This window comes from Mauremys reevesii, linkage group 5, assembly GCF_016161935.1.
Source record: "Mauremys reevesii isolate NIE-2019 linkage group 5, ASM1616193v1, whole genome shotgun sequence".
NCBI lineage: Eukaryota > Metazoa > Chordata > Testudines > Geoemydidae > Mauremys > Mauremys reevesii.
Window position 1 is genome coordinate 58,003,140 of NC_052627.1, and position 19,472 is coordinate 58,022,611.

Here is a 19,472-nt window from a genome sequence, read left to right on the forward strand (position 1 = left end):
ACTTCTTAAATTATTGCAGGCATACCCCACTCAGATAATTTATTATTGCTATGTCAATGACGAACATGCGCAAGAGGCCTCCAATGTTTTGGAGTGTTTTAGGAATTCTATAATCTGACAAACATCAAATAAGTTAAGCAGCGCCAGTTTTTGCTAATAGCTGATTCTTTGAAGTTCAGATGATTCAATGTTTAATTTTAGTTCCAAGTGATTTTTGTTTTACACCTTTAGCCAACAAATCTAGCAAGTATTCCATCTTATTTTCATTTTTAATATCTACCAACACAATTTATATTCAGACTACCTAATCGTATCTGGTTTTGCAATAATGGAGAATCCAAAGAATCTCAACCAGTGCTATTAGTGAAAGAAACTGACTATCCTTGTTAATGGCAGTTGTAACTCATGGGCCTGAAGACGACTTTCACCTGTCTGACACTTTCTGAAGTAATTTAATATGCTGTCAATTATATTGTTCAACTTCCCTCATTATGTGTTTGCACAGGGTTTCCAAAGTCCAGAACTACACTAAAGCTTTGTAGATCACACTCCAAGAGCTTCATGCTGTATACCTCATTTTGCTGCAGTTTTAACACACGTCTCAGGTAATGGCAATGTCACAGCCATAGTCACACAAATAAAATAATAAAATACTTATCAGTTAATTAGGCCCAGATTTTTAAAAGGTATTTAGGTTGACTTTTGAAAATGAGATTTAGGCTATGTCCACACTTAAAAAGCTACAATGACTGTAGCACTTCAGCATAGATACTCACTATAGTGATGGGAGGGGTTCTCCCATTGCTGTAATTAATCCACCCCCCCAAGGCAGTAGGTAGGTCAGTGGAAGAATTTTGCCATTGACCTACCCGTCTTCACCAGGGGGCAGGACAGCCTACCTATGTGGCTCAGGCTGTGGATTTTTCATACCCCCGAGGGCTGCAGCTATGCCAATGTATGTTTTCAGTGTAGACCAGCTCTGAGACTCCTTAGTTAGACGTTCCAATGCTGAGTGGAGCAACACCTAAATACCTTTAAAAATCTGGGCCTTAATTTCATTATATTACTACAATGTGAGATTATGCAAGTTGTTCACCAGATACATAACCAGGAATGTGTCAAATTGCTATGCAGCGGAACTTTTCTGTACCCTATATTATACATTTAAGCAAAGAATACAAAATATAAAGGAAATATATTACCTGTCAAAGGAACGGAATTGCACATGCTGCTCAGCAGCAGTATCACCAAGAGTTCCAAGGAAGGTTGGTGGCAGAAGGGTAGGATCCACTGTGGCACCATCTGCTGGGGTGCTAACCAAGCTTCTGAGAATGTCCTTTACATTGACATTTTTTGCAGATGGTACAGAAGATGCAGTCTTCTCAGTCAACTCATTTCCTGCCTCACTCCTGTTTTCCTGAGTTTTATTGACTTCTAAAGAAAGTGTGCATAATACTTCACTGATAGCATCTGGACCTGAACTGGCACTCTGAGGTCCTGCTTCAGCAACAGCATCTGAATTGTTTGCTTGACCTGAAGTTGATTCCTCTCCAATGCCCGAGTCTCTTCTTCGTACAGGTGCTGAACTTTCAGAATCTTCTGTTGATACTGGAGTTGAAGCACCAGTAATAGCAGATGGGTTTTCTACATCTTGTTACCCCCAAATAAAGAAGGAAAAAATATTTCAAGTTAATTGTTAACAGAACAACTTCAACCTTATTACTTCTAAGGTCTATCAATAGGTGATAAAGACATTGCTGAAATATTTTATATATACTTAAAGAATGTTGTATTTATCTTCAGGTTTGTTTCTAGTTTGTTAATTGGTTTACACTGAAAATTCATTTCACAGAAAAAAAAATCACATCTACAAGTTTCTGACAAGTCCTCAAAAACTGTCTATGAGAATAAAATTTAAGACAAAGAAAAGAAGTTGGAGTCAGACTCAATAGTAATAGATGAAAAAAATCAGACTAATTGCTTTTTGGAAGAATAGAAAGAACGAACACACTACTACAATTTAAACAAAGAAAATGAGGCCTTGACTCTGTAAACACTTATACACATGCTTAGCTTAAGTTAATGATCACTATTACTTATGTGCTTCAATGAGACTAATCGTGCACTAAACAGGACCACACACTCTGGGTCCTGGTCCTTGACTATGGCACCTAGGCCCTACAGAGGTAACAACAACAAATAGACAGTATCAGCAATTTGCAAGCTAGATTTTTCTCAGTGCTGTCAGATAAAATATAAATTAAATGGCACATTCAAAAGGTTGTAGCTTCAAAGTGGTTATAATACATATATTTATGTACATCCATAAGCAGAATTCTATATAGTCCTATAAAGCATAATAAGTGACATGTGATGTATAACCATGTATCCACTTGTGTCACTAACCTGTAGATGTTGCCTCACTACTTCCATTCTCTGTTCCCTTGAATGACTGGCTAAGATGAGGTTGCCTCCGTTCATTCTGGGGTTCTAGTATGTCTCTGTATTTTGACACCATAAGGACCGAGATAAAATATACTACAGCCAAGGCCAAGAACTGAGCCTGTTTACTATCCTCCTGTGAAGAACAACATTTATTCTTCCATTACAATTTAAACAGTGGGATATGCCCTTCATATGGTAGCCCATGGTCCATCAGAAATAGAAATGAGTAAACAAAGGTTATACTGAAACCTCATGGACGAAATTGACTTACAAGAATGTATACCTACAAACCACTGTTGCAGAATCAATCCATTAATTAATCATGCTTATATCGAGGATATAAACCATCTCAAAGAATCTATTGCTCTAGTTTAGGTTTCCTAAATTTTGACAAAGTTGCATCAATGTTTAAGCATCAGCTTGACTAGATCTAATATTGCATAAATGCTCAAGCTGATCATATCAAATTATACTATACCAAGTATATATTATACATGACACACAGCATTTTCTCACATACTTACAAAGCTATTAATGTTTGCTATGTTGATCCCAGGGTATGAGACATACAAGGTGAGAGAGGTAATCTTTTACTGGACCAACTTGCTGGTGGAAGAGACAAGCTTTCGAGCTACACAGAGCTCTTCTGCAATTCCAGACGTTCCAACGACAGAAGTTGGCCCAGAAAAAGATATTACCTTACCCATCTTGTCTCAAAGATATTAATACCACTTACTGTAAACTGCAGCCAAGTTGTGTTTATTTAGCAAAGGAGGAAAATGTTTATGAATTATTTCCAAGTTTTGAAACTTAATACAGTAGGCCAAATATCCCAGTTTAACTCCACAACTGGAGCTGCAGCAGAAGTGAATATGGCTTTCTAATTTAAAGCCCTATTGTCATAACATAAATACAGATTCGATTGTGCCCAATTTTAAAAAGAAATGAGACTCTTTTTTTATTTTTAGTTTCCAGTAACACTTTATAAGAAATGCATTTGTTTTAATGTATTTGCCTGTATTTAATAATTTCTATAAATATGCACCCAGAAGGGAGTGTGTGTGCGCACATGTACATATAGCACGTGTGTGTAAATATTTGTGTGTGTATAAACACACACACACACACACACCCCTACACACTAATGTAAATGAACACAACATTTATAAGGAAAGCAGAATTCCAGAGATTCATACTCTGGAAGATTTCAGTAAATTCATGCCCCACAGGGACAGAGATTGTACCACACATACATCTGCACATGCCCCTTCATCTGACCTCAAAACCTTGTTCTGTAATTCTCCCAGACAAGCCACAGAGTTTCATGAGTCATTTATGACCCCATTAGATAACAGAACAATAGGCAGCTGCTTAGCACGTAGCAGCAGCGCAGCATTCAGAAAAATACAAAGAAAAACTTAGCAACAAAACAACTATAAGGTTTTTCATAACTCACTATATCTCTGAACACTACTGCTCGAAGCCGGTTAATATCCATATCCTGCAGAAGTCTGTCAAGGTCTCGTATTGGAGAAATTCCGCCAGTCACAATGTCAACTGGACTCTATTAAAAAGAAACCAATTCTGTCACTTGTTTATGAAAGTACCACCCCAGGAAACACTAACTGTATGATATTTAGTACTACAATACCAGTTTCATAGTTTTTATTTTAAAGAAACAAAACAAATGCAAGAATAACATACAAATTAGGGAAATGTAACCTAGATGGAGCTACTATAAGGTAGATGCAAAACTGGTTGGAAAACCATTCCCAGAGAGTAGGTATCAGTGATTCACAGCCATGCTGGAAGGGCATAACAAGTAGGGTCCCACAGGGTCTGGGTCTGTTCAATATCTTCATCAATGATTTAGATAATGGCATAGAGAGAGTACACTTATAAAGTTTGTGGATGATACCAAGCTGGGAGAGGTTGCAAGTGCTTTGGGGGATAGGATTAAAATTCAAAATGATCTGGATAAACTGGAGAAATGGTCTGAACTAAATAGATGAAATTTAATAAGAACAAATGCAAAGTACTCTATTTAGGAAGGAACAATCAGTTGCACACATACAAAATGGGAAATGACTGCCTAGGAACGAGTACTGCGGAAAGGAATTTGGGGGTCATAGTGGATGACAAGCTAAATATGAGTCAACAGTGTAACACTGTTGAAAAAAAAGCAATCATCATTCTGGGACGTATAAGCAGAAGTGTTGTAAGCAAGACACGAGAAGTAATTCTTCTGCTCTACACTCATTAGGCCTCAACTGGAGTACTGTGTCCAGTTCTGGGCACCACATTTAGGAAAGATGTGGACAAATTGGAGAAAGTTCAGAGAAGAGCAACAAAAATGATTAAAGGTCTAGAAAACATGAACTATGAGGGAAGATTGAAAAAACTGTGTTTGTTTAGTCTGGAAAAGAGAAGACAGAGGGGATATGATAATAGTTTGAGTACATAAAAGATTGTTACAAGGAGGAGGGAGAAGAATTATTGTTCTGAACCTCTGAGGATAGGACAAGCAGCAATGGGCTTAAATTGCAGCAAGGAAGGTTTAGGTTGAACATTAGGAAAAACTTCCTAACTGTCAGGGTGGTTAAGCACTGGAATAAATTGCTTAGGGAGGTTGTGGAGTCTCCATCATTGGAGATTTTTAAGAGCAGGTTAGAGAAACACCTGTCAGGAATGGTCTAGATAATACTTAGCCCTGCCATGAGTGTAGTGGACTGGACTAGATGACCTCTTGAGGTTCTGTCTTGTCCTATGATTCTATAAACATAATTCTCCTGAAGGCTATTCATCAACACACGTCAAACTTATGGTACATAGGGCACAGTGATCAATACAGATTCCATATTAAAAGAAATACAGATAGGGGAACCTGAGAAAGTAAGACAGATTCAGACTTTTTTCAATTGGGGAAGAATCCAATGTTTATACACCTCTACCCCGATATAATGCTGTCCTCAGGAGCCAAAAAATCTTACCCCGTTATAGGTGAAACCACGTTATATTGAACTTGCTTTGATCCGCCGGAGCGTACAGCCCCGCCCCACCAGAGCGCTGCTTTACCACGTTATATCTGAATTCGTGTTATATCGGGTTGTGTTATAACAGGGTAGAGGTGTATATTTAAATGTTATATTTACAGTTTGGAACAATTACGTTAAGATTTAATATTCACATTATTTGATCCTACATTTCTTTTCTGCTACATGTTAATGGAACAAAAAACATAGGGACTTAGCCATTGATGCACACAAAATAATTGCAGTATTAATGTTTGCGTTACTTAGCGGTATCATATACTTGCCTTTGCTGCAGACTTCCCTGTTCCTATAAGGCTCTGCATTGTTTTCTGACTCCTTACAGTTTCTCCAATAGGTTTCATTTGTGCATGCTGCTGGCACTCCAAACAATTTCTTACTGCCACTGCACACACTTAAAGGAAAGGATATGTTGTATGTTATAATGGGAAATAATAATTTTATATTATTGGTGCATCACTGCAAGGAATACAACATGCTTGAGTTTACATTAAAAATTAAAAGATTAAGTAAACAAATGAGAAAAATATTTTCTACTTTTTAAGTTGCCCAAAAACAAGGCTTAAGAGATATTTAAATCAGAGTAAAAATCAGAGTAATTAGTTATTAGAATTCATATTTCACATATAAATATTTATACATCCAAGTAGATTTGTTAGCATTGCTGAGAAATCACATTCTGATTTTCTCTTTGAAACATTTTCATTAGCACAACTGGATACATAAATGAGCTAAATTTCTTTTGCATACTGACACCGAAGAAAAATTAAAATGATACATTAGTGTGACATACAAAAGGACAAAAACTAATATTTACTACTTTGTTGCTCAGTTACTCTCAGCCTAAGCCTATTCCTCCTCTAGTCTTTTTTTAACTGATTTTGTTTTATCTTCTATTTTCAAAAAAGGAAATACACAGATGTAATAATTTACTTCTCTGTTTGCCCTGTTGCACTTGTCTCAAGATTTAATTGTTTGGAAAGGGAGAAGCTGACTGTCATGAACTACGGCATGGACAGTCAGGCCTAGTAGTTGAGGCAGTGGCAGTCATCATGCTTAGCAGTTGGAGCAGGAGTCAGGAACCTGCAGTAAAGCCAAGGGTCAGAGCCAGAGTCAGGAAGCAGGCAAAGGAGGAAGGCTGGAGCAGGACAGGAACAAGGCAGGAAAGAAGGCAGACACAGGAGTGATCATTGCTGAGGGCATAAACCTTGAGCAGCCACTGACCCTGTACTGCTGCTGGGCTTAAAAGCAGGTCTGCTGATGCCTCTCAGGGGCAATCAGGGCACCTGGCTGATCAGGATATTCAGACTGTGTCTGTTCAATTCAACTCTATACAAATACTGTATAATTAGAGCCCTGAAAATCTGCAGATATCCGATTTATATCCACGAACCATGATTGCAGATCATAGATTGGACGCGGATGCAAATTTTGTATCTGCACAGGACTCTATGTATAGTACTGGATGCACCAGGGCTAGTATACAATGATACAAGAGTTTGAATTACACTCATTTTAAATTTGCATTTTTAGTTATCTCAGTCTACACCACGTATTGGCAACCTTTGGCACATGGCTTGCCAGGGAAAGCCCCTGATGGGCCGAGATGGTTTGTTTACCTGCCACGTCGGCAGGTTCAGCCGATCACGGCTCCCCCTGGCCGTGGTTCGCTGCTCCAGGCCAATGGGTGCTGCGGGAAGAGGTGCAGGCCGAAGGATGTGCTGGCTGCCACTTACCGCCGCCCTCTTTGGCCTGGAGCAGCGAACCGCGGCCAGTGGAAGCCGCGATCGGCCGAAACTGCGGACATGGCAGGTAAACAAACCGGCTCAGCCCACTAGGGGGCTTACCCTGGCAAGCCACATGCCAAAGGTTGCCGATCCCTGGTCTACACCATCTCCCAAATCACTTTTAACAAAATGTTAAACCTCCTTAAAGCTTCCTTCCCCTCAGAGTTTTATCTAAAGATGAATGTTTAGTATATATGCTAAAGACGACATTATCCTGAAACCTGGTATTTTTAATCCCAATTATTTGGGGGTACATTTTCAATACACAGAAGTCTTTATAGACAAAATGAAAATATGCACCAAATATGGATTTCAGCTCACTGTGCCTACCAATACTTAATCACATTCATAGCAATTTTACTTACATACAGAATAATAAAGGCTTGTATATATTATTTGAGTAGTAAGGAGAAGTCTATTATGGGGCAAACTGCAAGTAAATAAACATATGAAAAAAGTCACTGAAAGGTTAGAAAACTTCAGATCTAATAGCCAAAAAGTGAAACATATTTGGTTAAGTGAAGTGTAACAAACATCTAAAACTATTCTCCTTAAATATACAAAAACAAAGTTAAATGGTAGTTAACATTGTTTTGAAGAAATCCATTTTCCTTCATTAAGCACTTTTACTTGCTTACCCAGTCGAAGGCATTGTCTCAGAATTCCTCCAGATGACATATTTTTCTCAGACTCAATTTCAGTGAAGCCAAGAGAGCTTGCAAAAATTAACACATCCACAAGGCTGATTAATCTCTGGATAAATGTTACCGAAGCTTCTATTGAAAGTCCTTGAGTTGGCTCTATATTCTCTAATTCATGCTATGAGAGGGAAAAATTGAAAACATGTATTTCTATATGAAAGATCATTCTTATAACTAAAAAGTCCATGAAGAAAACAGGTTTGTAAAAAGTCCATTATTGCTCATTGCCAAAGTAATTAGTCATACTTCAAGCTGAAGAATTTAACTGGAAGAATGCAGACAGAATAACCACATCATATTCCAGGCTACACTGGGGCCCCAAGCCCTCTAGATGGCTCTTCCTCCTCTTCAGGTAATGACAGCAGGAGTCTAAATTCCTCCTAAGGGAACAGCCCATATAAATCCATGCTCTCTCAAGTGGACAGATATTCCTATTAATGTACTATATGAAGGAAGGCCTGCCCATGCCCACATGTAATCATTTTTGCAATAGAAAATGAATTTCTTACTGTAGCAGATGTAGCAGCAGAAAGCAATGGCAATATACCACCGCAAGCCATGATCATGTTGTCCATAACTTGAGAGATGAGGTGAATTGTGTTGTGTACAAAGATGACATTGTCACTGCTGTTCACAAAGTCCATCACAGTCTTTGTAGAATGGCTGTCCAAAAAAAGTAAGATGCCAGGGAGGGAGTGGGGGGGGGGAAGCATTCAGAACAGAAGTCTAATTTATTGTGTTTTTAGCAAGTTTATTAAGTTCCTTCAAAAGCAAATAAACTGATATCAACCAGAGATAGCTGTGATGCAGCCAAAAACATCATGTAAGCATCCTCACGAGGCTCAATCAATGGAACCTAAATCTTGGCCTCAAATTGCCCTTCCTTCACACTTCTAATCCTCTCCAGAGCATAACCTAGTAACTGGGTCCAAGTGTGTTGTGAATAGTCATGTGGATAATTATTCATTATAGATTAGTCTGTGATCATCTGGTACAGCAAAAAGCACCGTATAAATCAATAAAATACAGTTTCTCTGGAGATATTAACTAGATTTTAACTCAGGGCTTTGTAAGAACAAAGTTAATATTAACCAAGTCCACCACATTACAATTTTAAAGCAAAGAAATTAATATAATACCACAAAAACCTAAATACTGTTAAAACATAGAAAACAGATTTTCAACACGGTCCTAAATTATCCACAGTATCTTGAGTAAACCTGGTGCTGTACTAAACACATACACCTCTACCCCAATATAACGTGACCCGATATAAGGTGGTTTCACATACCAGGCGGTAAAGCAGTGGCGGAAGTGGAGCAGCCCGGCCCCAGCCCGCTCCACTCCGCCAGCTCCCAGCCACAGCACTCCGCTTCCCACCACAGGTGAGTATGGGGGGGGGGGGGGGTTCCTTTCCCCAACCTCCCCGCACTCACCTGTGGCGGGAAGTGGAGCGCCACGACTGGGAGGTGGCAGAGTGGAGCGGGCTGGGGCTGGGCTGCTCCACTTCCCACTGCAGGTGAGTGCAGAGGGCATCCTTTCCCCAACCTCCCTGCACTCACCGGCAGTGGGAGGCGGGAGCGCCGCAGCTGGGAGGTGGCAGAGTGGAGTGGGCTGGGGCCAGGCTGCTCCACTTCCCGCCGCTGCTGGTGAGTGCCTGTCAGGGGGCGGCGGGGCAGGTGGATAGGGGTCAGAACAGTCAGGGGCCAGGGGGGCTGGGTAGGGGTGGAGTCCTGGGGGTGATTAGGGACAGGCGTCTCTGGAGGGGGCCGTCAGGGAACAAGGAACGGGGGGGGCCAAAGCAAGTTTGATATAACGCTGTCTCACCTATAACATGGTGAAATTTTTTGTCTCCCAAGGACCACGTTATATCAGGGTAGAGGTGTACTTTAGTCATGTCTTAAAACTTCAGTTTTAAAGGCAAACAAAAGTTTTATCTAAATCTCAAGGTAAATTTTATGCACCTGTAAATTGTTTTTTTCTTTTTTTAAATGGTTCCTTCGTATCTTCCTATCAGGCTAGCATAGCTACGTGGTAGTGAGAATCAATTTTTACCTTCACTATCTCATACTGATAAAAAATAGCACTATAAACACACGCAAATACCAGAGGCACAACTAGCCCCAATTTTTCCTTCATTGCTACAACTGATAGATATTTTGCAGATTTTGGTTACAATATTTTGTTTTTAACACACGTAGGACAACATAATTTCTTCAGCTCCATAGAAACATACATAACAGCACCTGTTTGCTTATGTCAAAGCAATTTAATTTTAGGGGAAGTTTCTTTAAAGAAATAATAGATTCCTGGCTCTTAAGATGATGCATATTGCTATATGTCTATTCAGAGAGTGGGACCATGGTTCCATTGAAGTAAATAGCAAAACTCCCATTGACTTTAATGGGGCCAACATTTAATCCAGAATGTGTATGTAACCCTTCAACCTACACACATCTTTAAACATTCCTGAAGACTGGTAGTGAATAATTCTGAGAAGACCCTGATATAGACCCCAAAATAACTAATTCATACATTAATAATAGGTTTGAAATATATAAAGAAATATAAACAATTTAATCAGTGATATTAGGTTTCAATAACATCTTAGATTTCTGTTACAGTGCAATGCTAGCAAATATGATTTCCTACAAAGCACAGACTTACCTTCTCCACATCTGTATATCTGTTTCTATTGAAAAGAGTAAATCTGTGAGCAAACGTTGATGCATCTGGGACCACTTAAATTCAGGAATACGAAACATAGTCGACCTGGAATCTCTTCTCTGCCCATCAGAAGCAGCAGCCAAGTCTTGTCCTGATGAATCTTCCTGCCTTGATATCTGTTTGCATAAAATATAGGCAGGATCCAAAGTAACAAAAATTCAATTTCAGCAGTGTTTACTGGAAAAGTTTCACTTTGGATTTAATAGGTCTGTAAGCTTAGACATTATATAAAATTACAAATGCACATAAATTTAAGAATTAAACCAATACAATTGCAGGGCCACTACTGATGGATTATACCAAACCTACAAACTACAATACAACTGCACAACCATCTCTGCCAGTCTAGACAAAAATAAGCAGCAACTAGACCTTACCACATGGGGAGCATATGTTGCTGCTGATAGTGATCTCCCTCCTTTGAGGAAGAATGTTGTAGGATGAAGGGCATCGACTGGCAGGTGTCTCTGCAGGAGGGAAGTACTCAGCTACATCAATGTTTAACCATGATCAGTATCACTGAACTGGAAGCAGAAGTCTAAAGGAGCATTGCAGTAAGCATTGCAGTAAGGGCAAAAACATAAGCCCAATTCTGAGTTAAAATTTACTAAAAACACATCCTTATGTTGATACTTTAAAGTGATAATGAATGAGTTCTCAACTGATGTACATTAGCAGCAGTTAGCTAAAAAATAGCTTCTACAACTTTCATTGACTCTGAAGGGAATTCAGGCCAGCTCTTTTCTGACTGATGGATTGTAACTACAAGAGATCTCTGAGGATTCAGAGAGATAGAAGGGCTTAAGGGGATGGAGGAAATAAGAAGGAAGTTCAGTGGAAAAATAGAGGGAATTCAAGGTGAAACCTCAGAATCCACAATGCTACTTTTTATTCTTCAATTTAGAGACTACAGATGACACAAATCTATTAACGTTTTAGCTATTTGATTCCTGGGGTCGGCAAAGTGCTTCTTCAGGAGCCTACAAAAATCCTATGAACTGTACAGAATTTCACTAATTTCTCAAACTGTACTGTTGGAAAAGAATTTTGTTTTTCTTATAAATATCAAACTGATCAGTCTATTTTTTTAGGTACAGTTTTAATTTGGCATAAGGGAAGTATATAAAAGTTACCTCAGGTAGGGGTCTAAGAGGCTGAGTTGCTTCCTGGCTTGTGCTGGGTTTTAGTTCCAGTCTCTGTGTGTCTGATGCAACACTGGAAACATCAAGCTTGGCAATTTTTCTCTCTGAAGTATGTGTGTTTGCATCTTCTCCAGTTGCTTTGGTTTCACTGCGATCAGTTTTTAATTCCTCTAACTTCTCACTCACTTCTGAATTTAGTTGACTTGTCTCCACTTGGACTTCAGTGGTCACTGTTTCTGACAAGGAAGCCAATTCTTCTCTTGTCTCATTCAAGAGTTCAGCACTTTTGGATTCTAAAAGTATTGACTCAGGTTCCTCCTCAACAACAGTTTCCTCTTTCGTTGCTATTGTTATTTGGCTTTCACTTTCAGGTGAGCTAGTCTCTTCACTGGGTTTTAGTACCAACTCTTCTGAAGGTAAAGGCAGATTGCTTTCCTCTTTTAAATCAACAAAGTCATCTTCCACCTCTGGTGTAAATTCCTCCAGCATTTCTGGGCTTTCAGGTGTCTCCCCTTCTAAAACAGTTTGTGCAGTTAGAGAAGCCCCATCAATAGCTGCTGTTTCTTCCACAAGTTCATTAGCTTTACTCAGAGAATCTGCAATTGCTTCAGCAATTCCAGAAGTGATTGCTGAATCCCCTGGTTTTACTGCTTCTGTCTGTGAAGGAAATTCTAAGCAAGCTACTCTGTTTAAGTCAGGTGATCTCTGACCATTTTCTCCCTCAGATTTCTTCCCTTCATTAGATGGTGAATGACTTTGTAGCTCACATTCAGATGAGGCTTTTATCTCATTTTGCTGAGCACTGTGCTCCACACTATCAGCCCCAACATATGCAGAAGCAGCAGCTTCTTTCACCTCCACATGCTGTTGCCTCCTTGAGAATTCAGCTTCTCTGTTAACTCCTGAGATGGTTCTAACAGGAGTGGAAGGAACTGTTCCACTTCCTTCACCGCCTTTCCTTTGGTAATCCTGATATATTTGGGAAAGGCTCTCCTTATGCATTTCAAACGTTACCTAAAAACAAAGGATTATCAAGAATATTAGAACTCAAAATTAGAAGGCAGATTCTTCTACAAAAGTAGATTCAGAGGCAACTGAACAACAGGAGTATCCAAACTGCAAGGTTGCAATTCAACCTTAACTGTGCTGCTGCTACCACCCCACCATAATGTACAAGTTAAAAAAGCAGCTCTTTAAGGACTCTTGGATGCTTGTTGAAAAAATTTCATCCCTACTACTTGTTTAACATCCTCCTTAGTTACTAATGGACTAGAAAAAGTACTTCATTGTCCGTATATGATACGATGACATCTTATTTCTTTGCAAATACAGACCAGAAATATTTATTGAACACTTCTTTCTTTTCTCCAGCATTAACAATTTTACCATCTCCATATAGTAATGGGCCTATACCATTGCTCGGATTTAACTCTTTCTTAAACTCTTTCTTATTGTCTCTCGCTCTTATGGATTTTTTTACCTCACGTCTTTAGCCTCTCCATCACTTTTCAACACTTATTAATATCTAATTTTCATTACCAATTCCTATTTTAAGAGTTTAATTCTGCTGTAAAACTTCATTTCAGGTTAAAACTTGGATCCAGTGCCCTCCCAGGAAAAATCCACAACTTGCTAAAGAAATAAATAAAATAATCCTAAAATGAAAGAACATCTAAAAAATTCATGACGGTAATTTAAGATGTTCTTTCATATCTCTGACTCCAAAATGGTACACAGATATTGTGGGAGGTTGTGGTTTGAGTAAATAATTTGTAATACAAAATCGGCTCCTTAAGTTTAAAGAAAGACTTTTTAGATGAAAGTGAGTGAGGGTGAGGGAGAGCAAGTGATGGAGGGAGGGGGACTGGAGTGAGCAGAGGGGTGGGGCCTCGAGAGGGGGTATGGTAGGGCCTAGCAGAAGGGGGCGGGACAAAAGTGTTTGGGTTTGTGCGATTAGACAGTTGGCAACCCTACTAATACACGTGTTGTGTACTGATGTCAGGTGTTAATTTGTTTGTGTTTGATGCACATCAGTTACAAAATCAGTAAGAATAAGCTTAAGTACATTTCTTCACCTATCTAAGATTGTTGTGAAATAGAGACAACAAGTACTGAGCTGTTTGACTTAGAGGCATTGCACAGCAGCTGCATGTTATTCGTTACCTCATTAAGGGTGATATTTTAAATATATGCTCTATAGTAAAAATAATGCAGTACAGTTTAGCAGTTGTGGTTTTCTTATCCAAAACAGCAGACACACAATGGTTTTGGAAGCCAATATAAAGTGATTTGCTAAAATATTTTGGAAATTAAACTAATGAAATTGCTTTCCAGATTTCTATTACGTGCTGCAAAAAGTGGGGGAAGGAAGGTCAATACAGACAATTGCCATCTTTAGATGCTGGTCATGTAATCCTATGGTAAAATAAATCCAGATATAATATGGTGACATACACAGACCCAAGACACAGAAAAATGCAAGGCGAGTGATATTGTTAAAGCAAGCTAGAAAGCATACACATACTGTAACAGGGAGAATAAAGAAGGCTTTTAAAAATAAATTGATGCAATTTAAGCAGCCTTGTTTTTCTAACAAAAATCTCAAATCAAGATTAAATTTTTTAAATAAATGTCATAGATTCTAGGACTGGAAGGGACCTCAAGAGGTCATTGAATCCAGTTCCCTGCCCTCATGGCAGGACCAAATACTGTCTAGACTTAGACCATCCCTGATAGACATTTATCTAACCTACTTTTAAATATCTCCAGTGATGGAGATTCCACAACCTCCCTAGGCAGTTTATTCCAGTGTTTAACCACCCTGATAGTTAGGAGCTTTTTCCCTAATGTCCAACCTAAACCTCCCTTGCTGCAGTTGAAGCCCATTGCTTCTTGTTCGATCATTAGAGGCTAAGATGAACAAGTTTTCTCCCTCCTCCTTATGACACCCTTTTAGATACCTGAAAACTGCTATCATGTCCCCTCTCAGTCTTCTCTTTTCCAAACTACGCAAACCCAATTCTTTCAGCCTTCCTTTATAGGTCATGTTCTCTAAACCTTTAATCATTCTTGTTGCTCTTCTCTGGACCCTCTCCAATTTCTCCACATCTTTCTTGAAATGTGGTGCCCAGAACTGGACACAATACTCCAGTTGAGGCCTAACCAGCACAGAGTAGAGTGGAAGAATGACTTCTCGTGTCTTGCTCATAACACACCTGTTAATGCACCCCAGAATCATGTTTGCTTTTTTTGCAACAGCATCACACTGTTGACTCATATTTAGCTTCTGGTCCACTATAACCCCTAGATCCCTTTCTGCCGTACTCCTTCCTAGACAGTCTCTTCCCATTCTGTATGTGTGAAACTGATTGTTCCTTCCTAAGTGGAGCACTTTGCATTTGTCTTTGTTAAACTTCATCCTGTTTACCTCAGACCATTTCTCAAATTTGTCCAGATCATTTTGAATTATGTTGCAATCCCTCCCAGTTTGGTATCATCTGCAAACCTAATAAGCATACTTTCTGTGCCAATATCTAAGTCGTTGAACAGAGCCGATCCCAAAACAGACCCCTGCAGAATCCCACTTGTTATACCTTTCCAGCAGAATTGGGAACCATTAATAACTACTCTCTGAGTACGGTTATCCAGCCAGTTATGCACCCACATTATAGTATCCAAGTTGTATTTGCCTAGTTTATTGATAAGAATATCATGTGAGACCGTATCAAATGCCTTACTAAAGTCTAGGTATACCACATCCACCGCTTCTCCCTTATCCTATCCAAGACTTGTTATCCTATCAAAGAAAGCTATCAGATTTGTTTGACATGATTTGTTCTTTACAAATCCTTGCTAGCTATTCCCTATCACCTTACCACCTTTCAAGTGTTCGCAGATGATTTCCTTAATTACTTGCTCCATTATCTTCCCTGGCACAGAAGTTAAACTAACTGGTCTGTAGTTTCCTGGGTTGGTTTTATTTCCCTTTTTATAGATGGGAACTATATTTGCTCTTTTCCAGTCTTCTCGAATCTCTCCTGTCTCCCATGATTTTCCAAAGATAATAGCTAGAGGCTCAGATACCTCCTCTATTAGCTCCTTGAGTATTCTAGGATGCATTTCATCAGGCCCTGGTGACTTGCAGGCATCTAACTTTTCTAAGTGATTTTTAACTTGTTCTTTTTTTATTTTATCTTCTAAACCTACCCCCTTGCCATTAGCATTTACTATGTTAGGCATTCCTTCAGACTTCTCGGTGAAGACCGAAACAAAAGTCATTAAGCATCTCTGCCATTTCCTGTTACTGTTTCTCCCTCCTCACTGAGCAGTGGGCCTACCCTGTCCTTGGTCTTCCTCTTGCGTCTAATGTATTGATAAAAAGTCTTCTTGTTTCCCTTTATTCCTGTAGCTAGTTTGAGCTCATTTTGTGCCTTTGCCTTTCTAATCTTGCCCCTGCATTCCTGTGTTGTTTGCCTATATTCGTCCTTTGTAATCTGTCCTAGTTTCCATTTTTATATGACTCCTTTTTATTTTTTAGATCATGCAAGATCTCATGGTTAAGCCAAGGTGGTCTTTTGCCACATTTTCTATCTTTCCTACCCAGCGGAATAGCTTGCTTTTGGGCCCTTAGTAGCGTCCTTTTGAAAAACTGCCAACTCTTCTCAGTTGTTTTTCCCCTCAGTTTTGATTCCCATGGGACCTTACCTATCAGCTCTCTGAGCTCACCAAAATCCGCCTTCCTGAAATCCATTCTCTCTATTTTGCTGTACTCCCTTCTACCCTTCGTTAGAATTGTGAACGCTATGATTTCATGATCACTTTCACCAAGCTGCCTTCTACTTTCAAATTTTCAACAAGTTCCTCCCTATTCGTTAAAATCAAGTCTAGAACAGCTTCCTCCCAGTAGCTTTTTCAACCTTCTGAAATAAAAAGTTGTCTGCAATGCAGTCCAAGAACTTATTGGATGGTCTGTGCCCCATTGTGTTATTTTCCCCAACATATATCTGGATAGTTGAAGTCCCCCATCACCACCAAACTTTGAGCTTTAGATGATTTTATTAGTTGTTTAAAAAAAAGCGTCATCCACCTCTTCCACCTGGTTAGGTGCAAATTTGCAAATTAAAGTAACAAAAACACAAATTTAAGCAAGCTTACTATAATGTGGGACTTTACAAAGCAGTATTTCAAATTAAGGGTTTTCTTTGTATATAAAAAAATATAAAATGCTGCTGTGCAAAGACCAACATTGTAGCAAGCCTACCTACATTCGTGATTTTGTGACTTTAATTTGCAAATTAGCTTAATTAACATGGACTCTTGTATACACTCAGAAATTACATTGGCATTATGGCACAATCCTGTTAAATGTGAAAGGCAAAGAACAACCTTCTTCTAAACAAATATTCCATGACATTGAATTTATGAAACGCTTCTCACAAAGCAGACAGTGTTTTAAAACATAACATTAAAAAGCCAGGATTAGGATTAATGAAGGCAACAATTAACAAAATGTATACTTGAACAGAAGCCACCAAATTCTTTTTTAAATATGAATAGCACAGAGCTAACTTAACTTTAAGATATAAATACTAGCTCATGTAAACTTGTAACAACATGAAAGCTAAATGACAGCTGAGAAACTTAAATTCACCTATCTTCGGTCATTTTTAAATTTTTCTTAAAGCCCATCTGCAACCGTAAAGCTGATAATTCACAATTAATTACCAGAAATTGTTCTAAATTAGCGAGCTAAGAGGCCAGTCATTAATCTTCACAATCATTTGATGGTTAATCCATAGCCATTTGGAAACCACATCTATGCACTACTAGTTAAAGACACTTGTAAGCTAATAACTACAACATTCTCCTCTGCCATTAATTTTAACTTAATTTGACATTCAACATTCACTAATTGCCAGACAAGAAGATTAGCATGCAGTATGCAAAAAGGTTAAGATGACTAACACTTGTATTAAAACTAACATGTAAAAGAGGCATTTTAGCTGTGTGTTAAGATTTAGTCTAGGTTCCACGCCCCCTCATCCCTCTCCTCCCCCCCACTATAGATAGATAGATAGATATAATGCGCGCGTGTGTGTGTATATATATATATATATATATATATATATATACACACACACACACACATATATACATATACACACACACATTTTTGTGGAGTGGAGGGAGGTGGCATGGATAACTGGTTGGCCAGCCAGCCAGCGACAGTACTGTTGTCCGTAGCAAGGTTTATTGTAAACTAGTTCCTATCCTCATCAATAAACTGTTCATAGTTCTAGTATATGTTACTATTTTTACTCTGAGAGCTTTATCTACCTGTTTTTCCTCCCTCCTAGGAGCAATGCTAACAGCTGAGGCCTGGAAACTCTCTACTCCAAGCAAGAAACAAATCAACTTTGACTGGAGGCACCAATACCTGCCAATACCAATCCCACTTCATGAATCAGTCAGAGAAAAGGGACAGAGATACTATATACATTAATACTGCCACACAACCTTCCTCAAAAGAACATATTTTGCCATATCCCCACCAAGCTTCTTACAGAGGGAAAAAATTATATTCTAAATTAATTCTCTTTTGTTTACTATCAAAATGCAAATGAATAAGACAAAGTTATTCTGAATGGCAAATATCAGTCACTATTGACTAATAAAAGTCTTCATTTAAATAGAAGTTAAATGTGTATCTGGGCTATTCTGGTGATTTGGGGAATGTATCTATGTACAATTTATGAATTCTGTTTTGGATTAGGAACTCTGTTTAAACCCTTATGAGGTTCTTCACTGTTCTTTTGTCTCATTCTGTTTGTGCTACACAGATGGAATGGTGCCTGAGAGTCTGTCTCTGAACAGGATGGTCAATAAAAATCATCACGACCAGAATAGGTCTTACCAGAACAGAACAAAACGTCTACATCCTAAGTGAAACCAGTTTCTCCTCCAGCTTTTCTCCACACAGCTAAGTTTTAAATGAGTGAAAAGGAGGAAACAGAGAGAGAAGTGACAGAGCAGGGTTTTACAAACAAACAAAAGGAAGAGGCTTGGTATACACTCAGAAATTACATTGGCATTATGATGTTGGTCAGGGGTACAAAAAAACCTCACTTCCAACATATAGACAAGGCTGACAAAACTCCAAGTGAAGACACAGCTATGTCCATGTAGCTAATGTCATTTGGGGAGGTGGTGAAAAACTGCTCTCAGTTATAGTGCATCTACAGTACTGGGCTTTACCAACATAGCTATATCAGTATAGTCTCCATACCATAGACATACCCTGAGAAGCTGAAGGGATATAGAGGACCTTAAAAGGGTCAGTTTTCTAGAGTGAGTGGAAACCTTTCTGACTGCTGGACCAGCTAGAGCAGAAAGGCACTGACTGCCTGGTCAGAGAGAGGGAGATGCTACAATTCCGGAGTATCAGGGGGTAGCCGTGTTAGTCTGTATCCACAAAAACAATGAGGAGTCCGGTGGCACCTTAAAGACTAACAGATTTATTTGGGCATAAGCTTTTGTGGGTAAAAAACTCACTTCTTCAGATGTATGGAGTGAAAATTACAGATGCAGGCATAAATATACTGACACATGAAGAGAAGGGAG

At 38.9% G+C, this 19,472-nt stretch overlaps 1 protein-coding gene across 5 annotated transcripts in view; it reads right to left on the reverse strand.

Annotated features, from left to right (window-relative positions):
* LRBA (LPS responsive beige-like anchor protein) overlaps positions 1 to 19,472 on the reverse strand; it is a 565,586-nt gene that overhangs the window by 441,726 nt on the left and 104,388 nt on the right. For 4 of the 5 annotated variants that reach the window (XM_039542017.1, XM_039542018.1, XM_039542014.1 and 1 more), the window contains exons 23-31: positions 11,844 to 12,866; positions 11,088 to 11,177; positions 10,651 to 10,826; positions 8,493 to 8,646; positions 7,921 to 8,101; positions 5,762 to 5,889; positions 3,902 to 4,009; positions 2,407 to 2,578; positions 1,203 to 1,650 (exon numbers count right to left, since the gene is read on the reverse strand). In XM_039542017.1, the coding sequence (XP_039397951.1) occupies positions 1,203 to 1,650; positions 2,407 to 2,578; positions 3,902 to 4,009; positions 5,762 to 5,889; positions 7,921 to 8,101; positions 8,493 to 8,646; positions 10,651 to 10,826; positions 11,088 to 11,177; positions 11,844 to 12,866 (2,480 nt within the window). The remainder of the gene's footprint in view (positions 1 to 1,202; positions 1,651 to 2,406; positions 2,579 to 3,901; positions 4,010 to 5,761; positions 5,890 to 7,920; positions 8,102 to 8,492; positions 8,647 to 10,650; positions 10,827 to 11,087; positions 11,178 to 11,843; positions 12,867 to 19,472) is intronic. The other variant, XM_039542019.1, reaches the window with a different exon arrangement.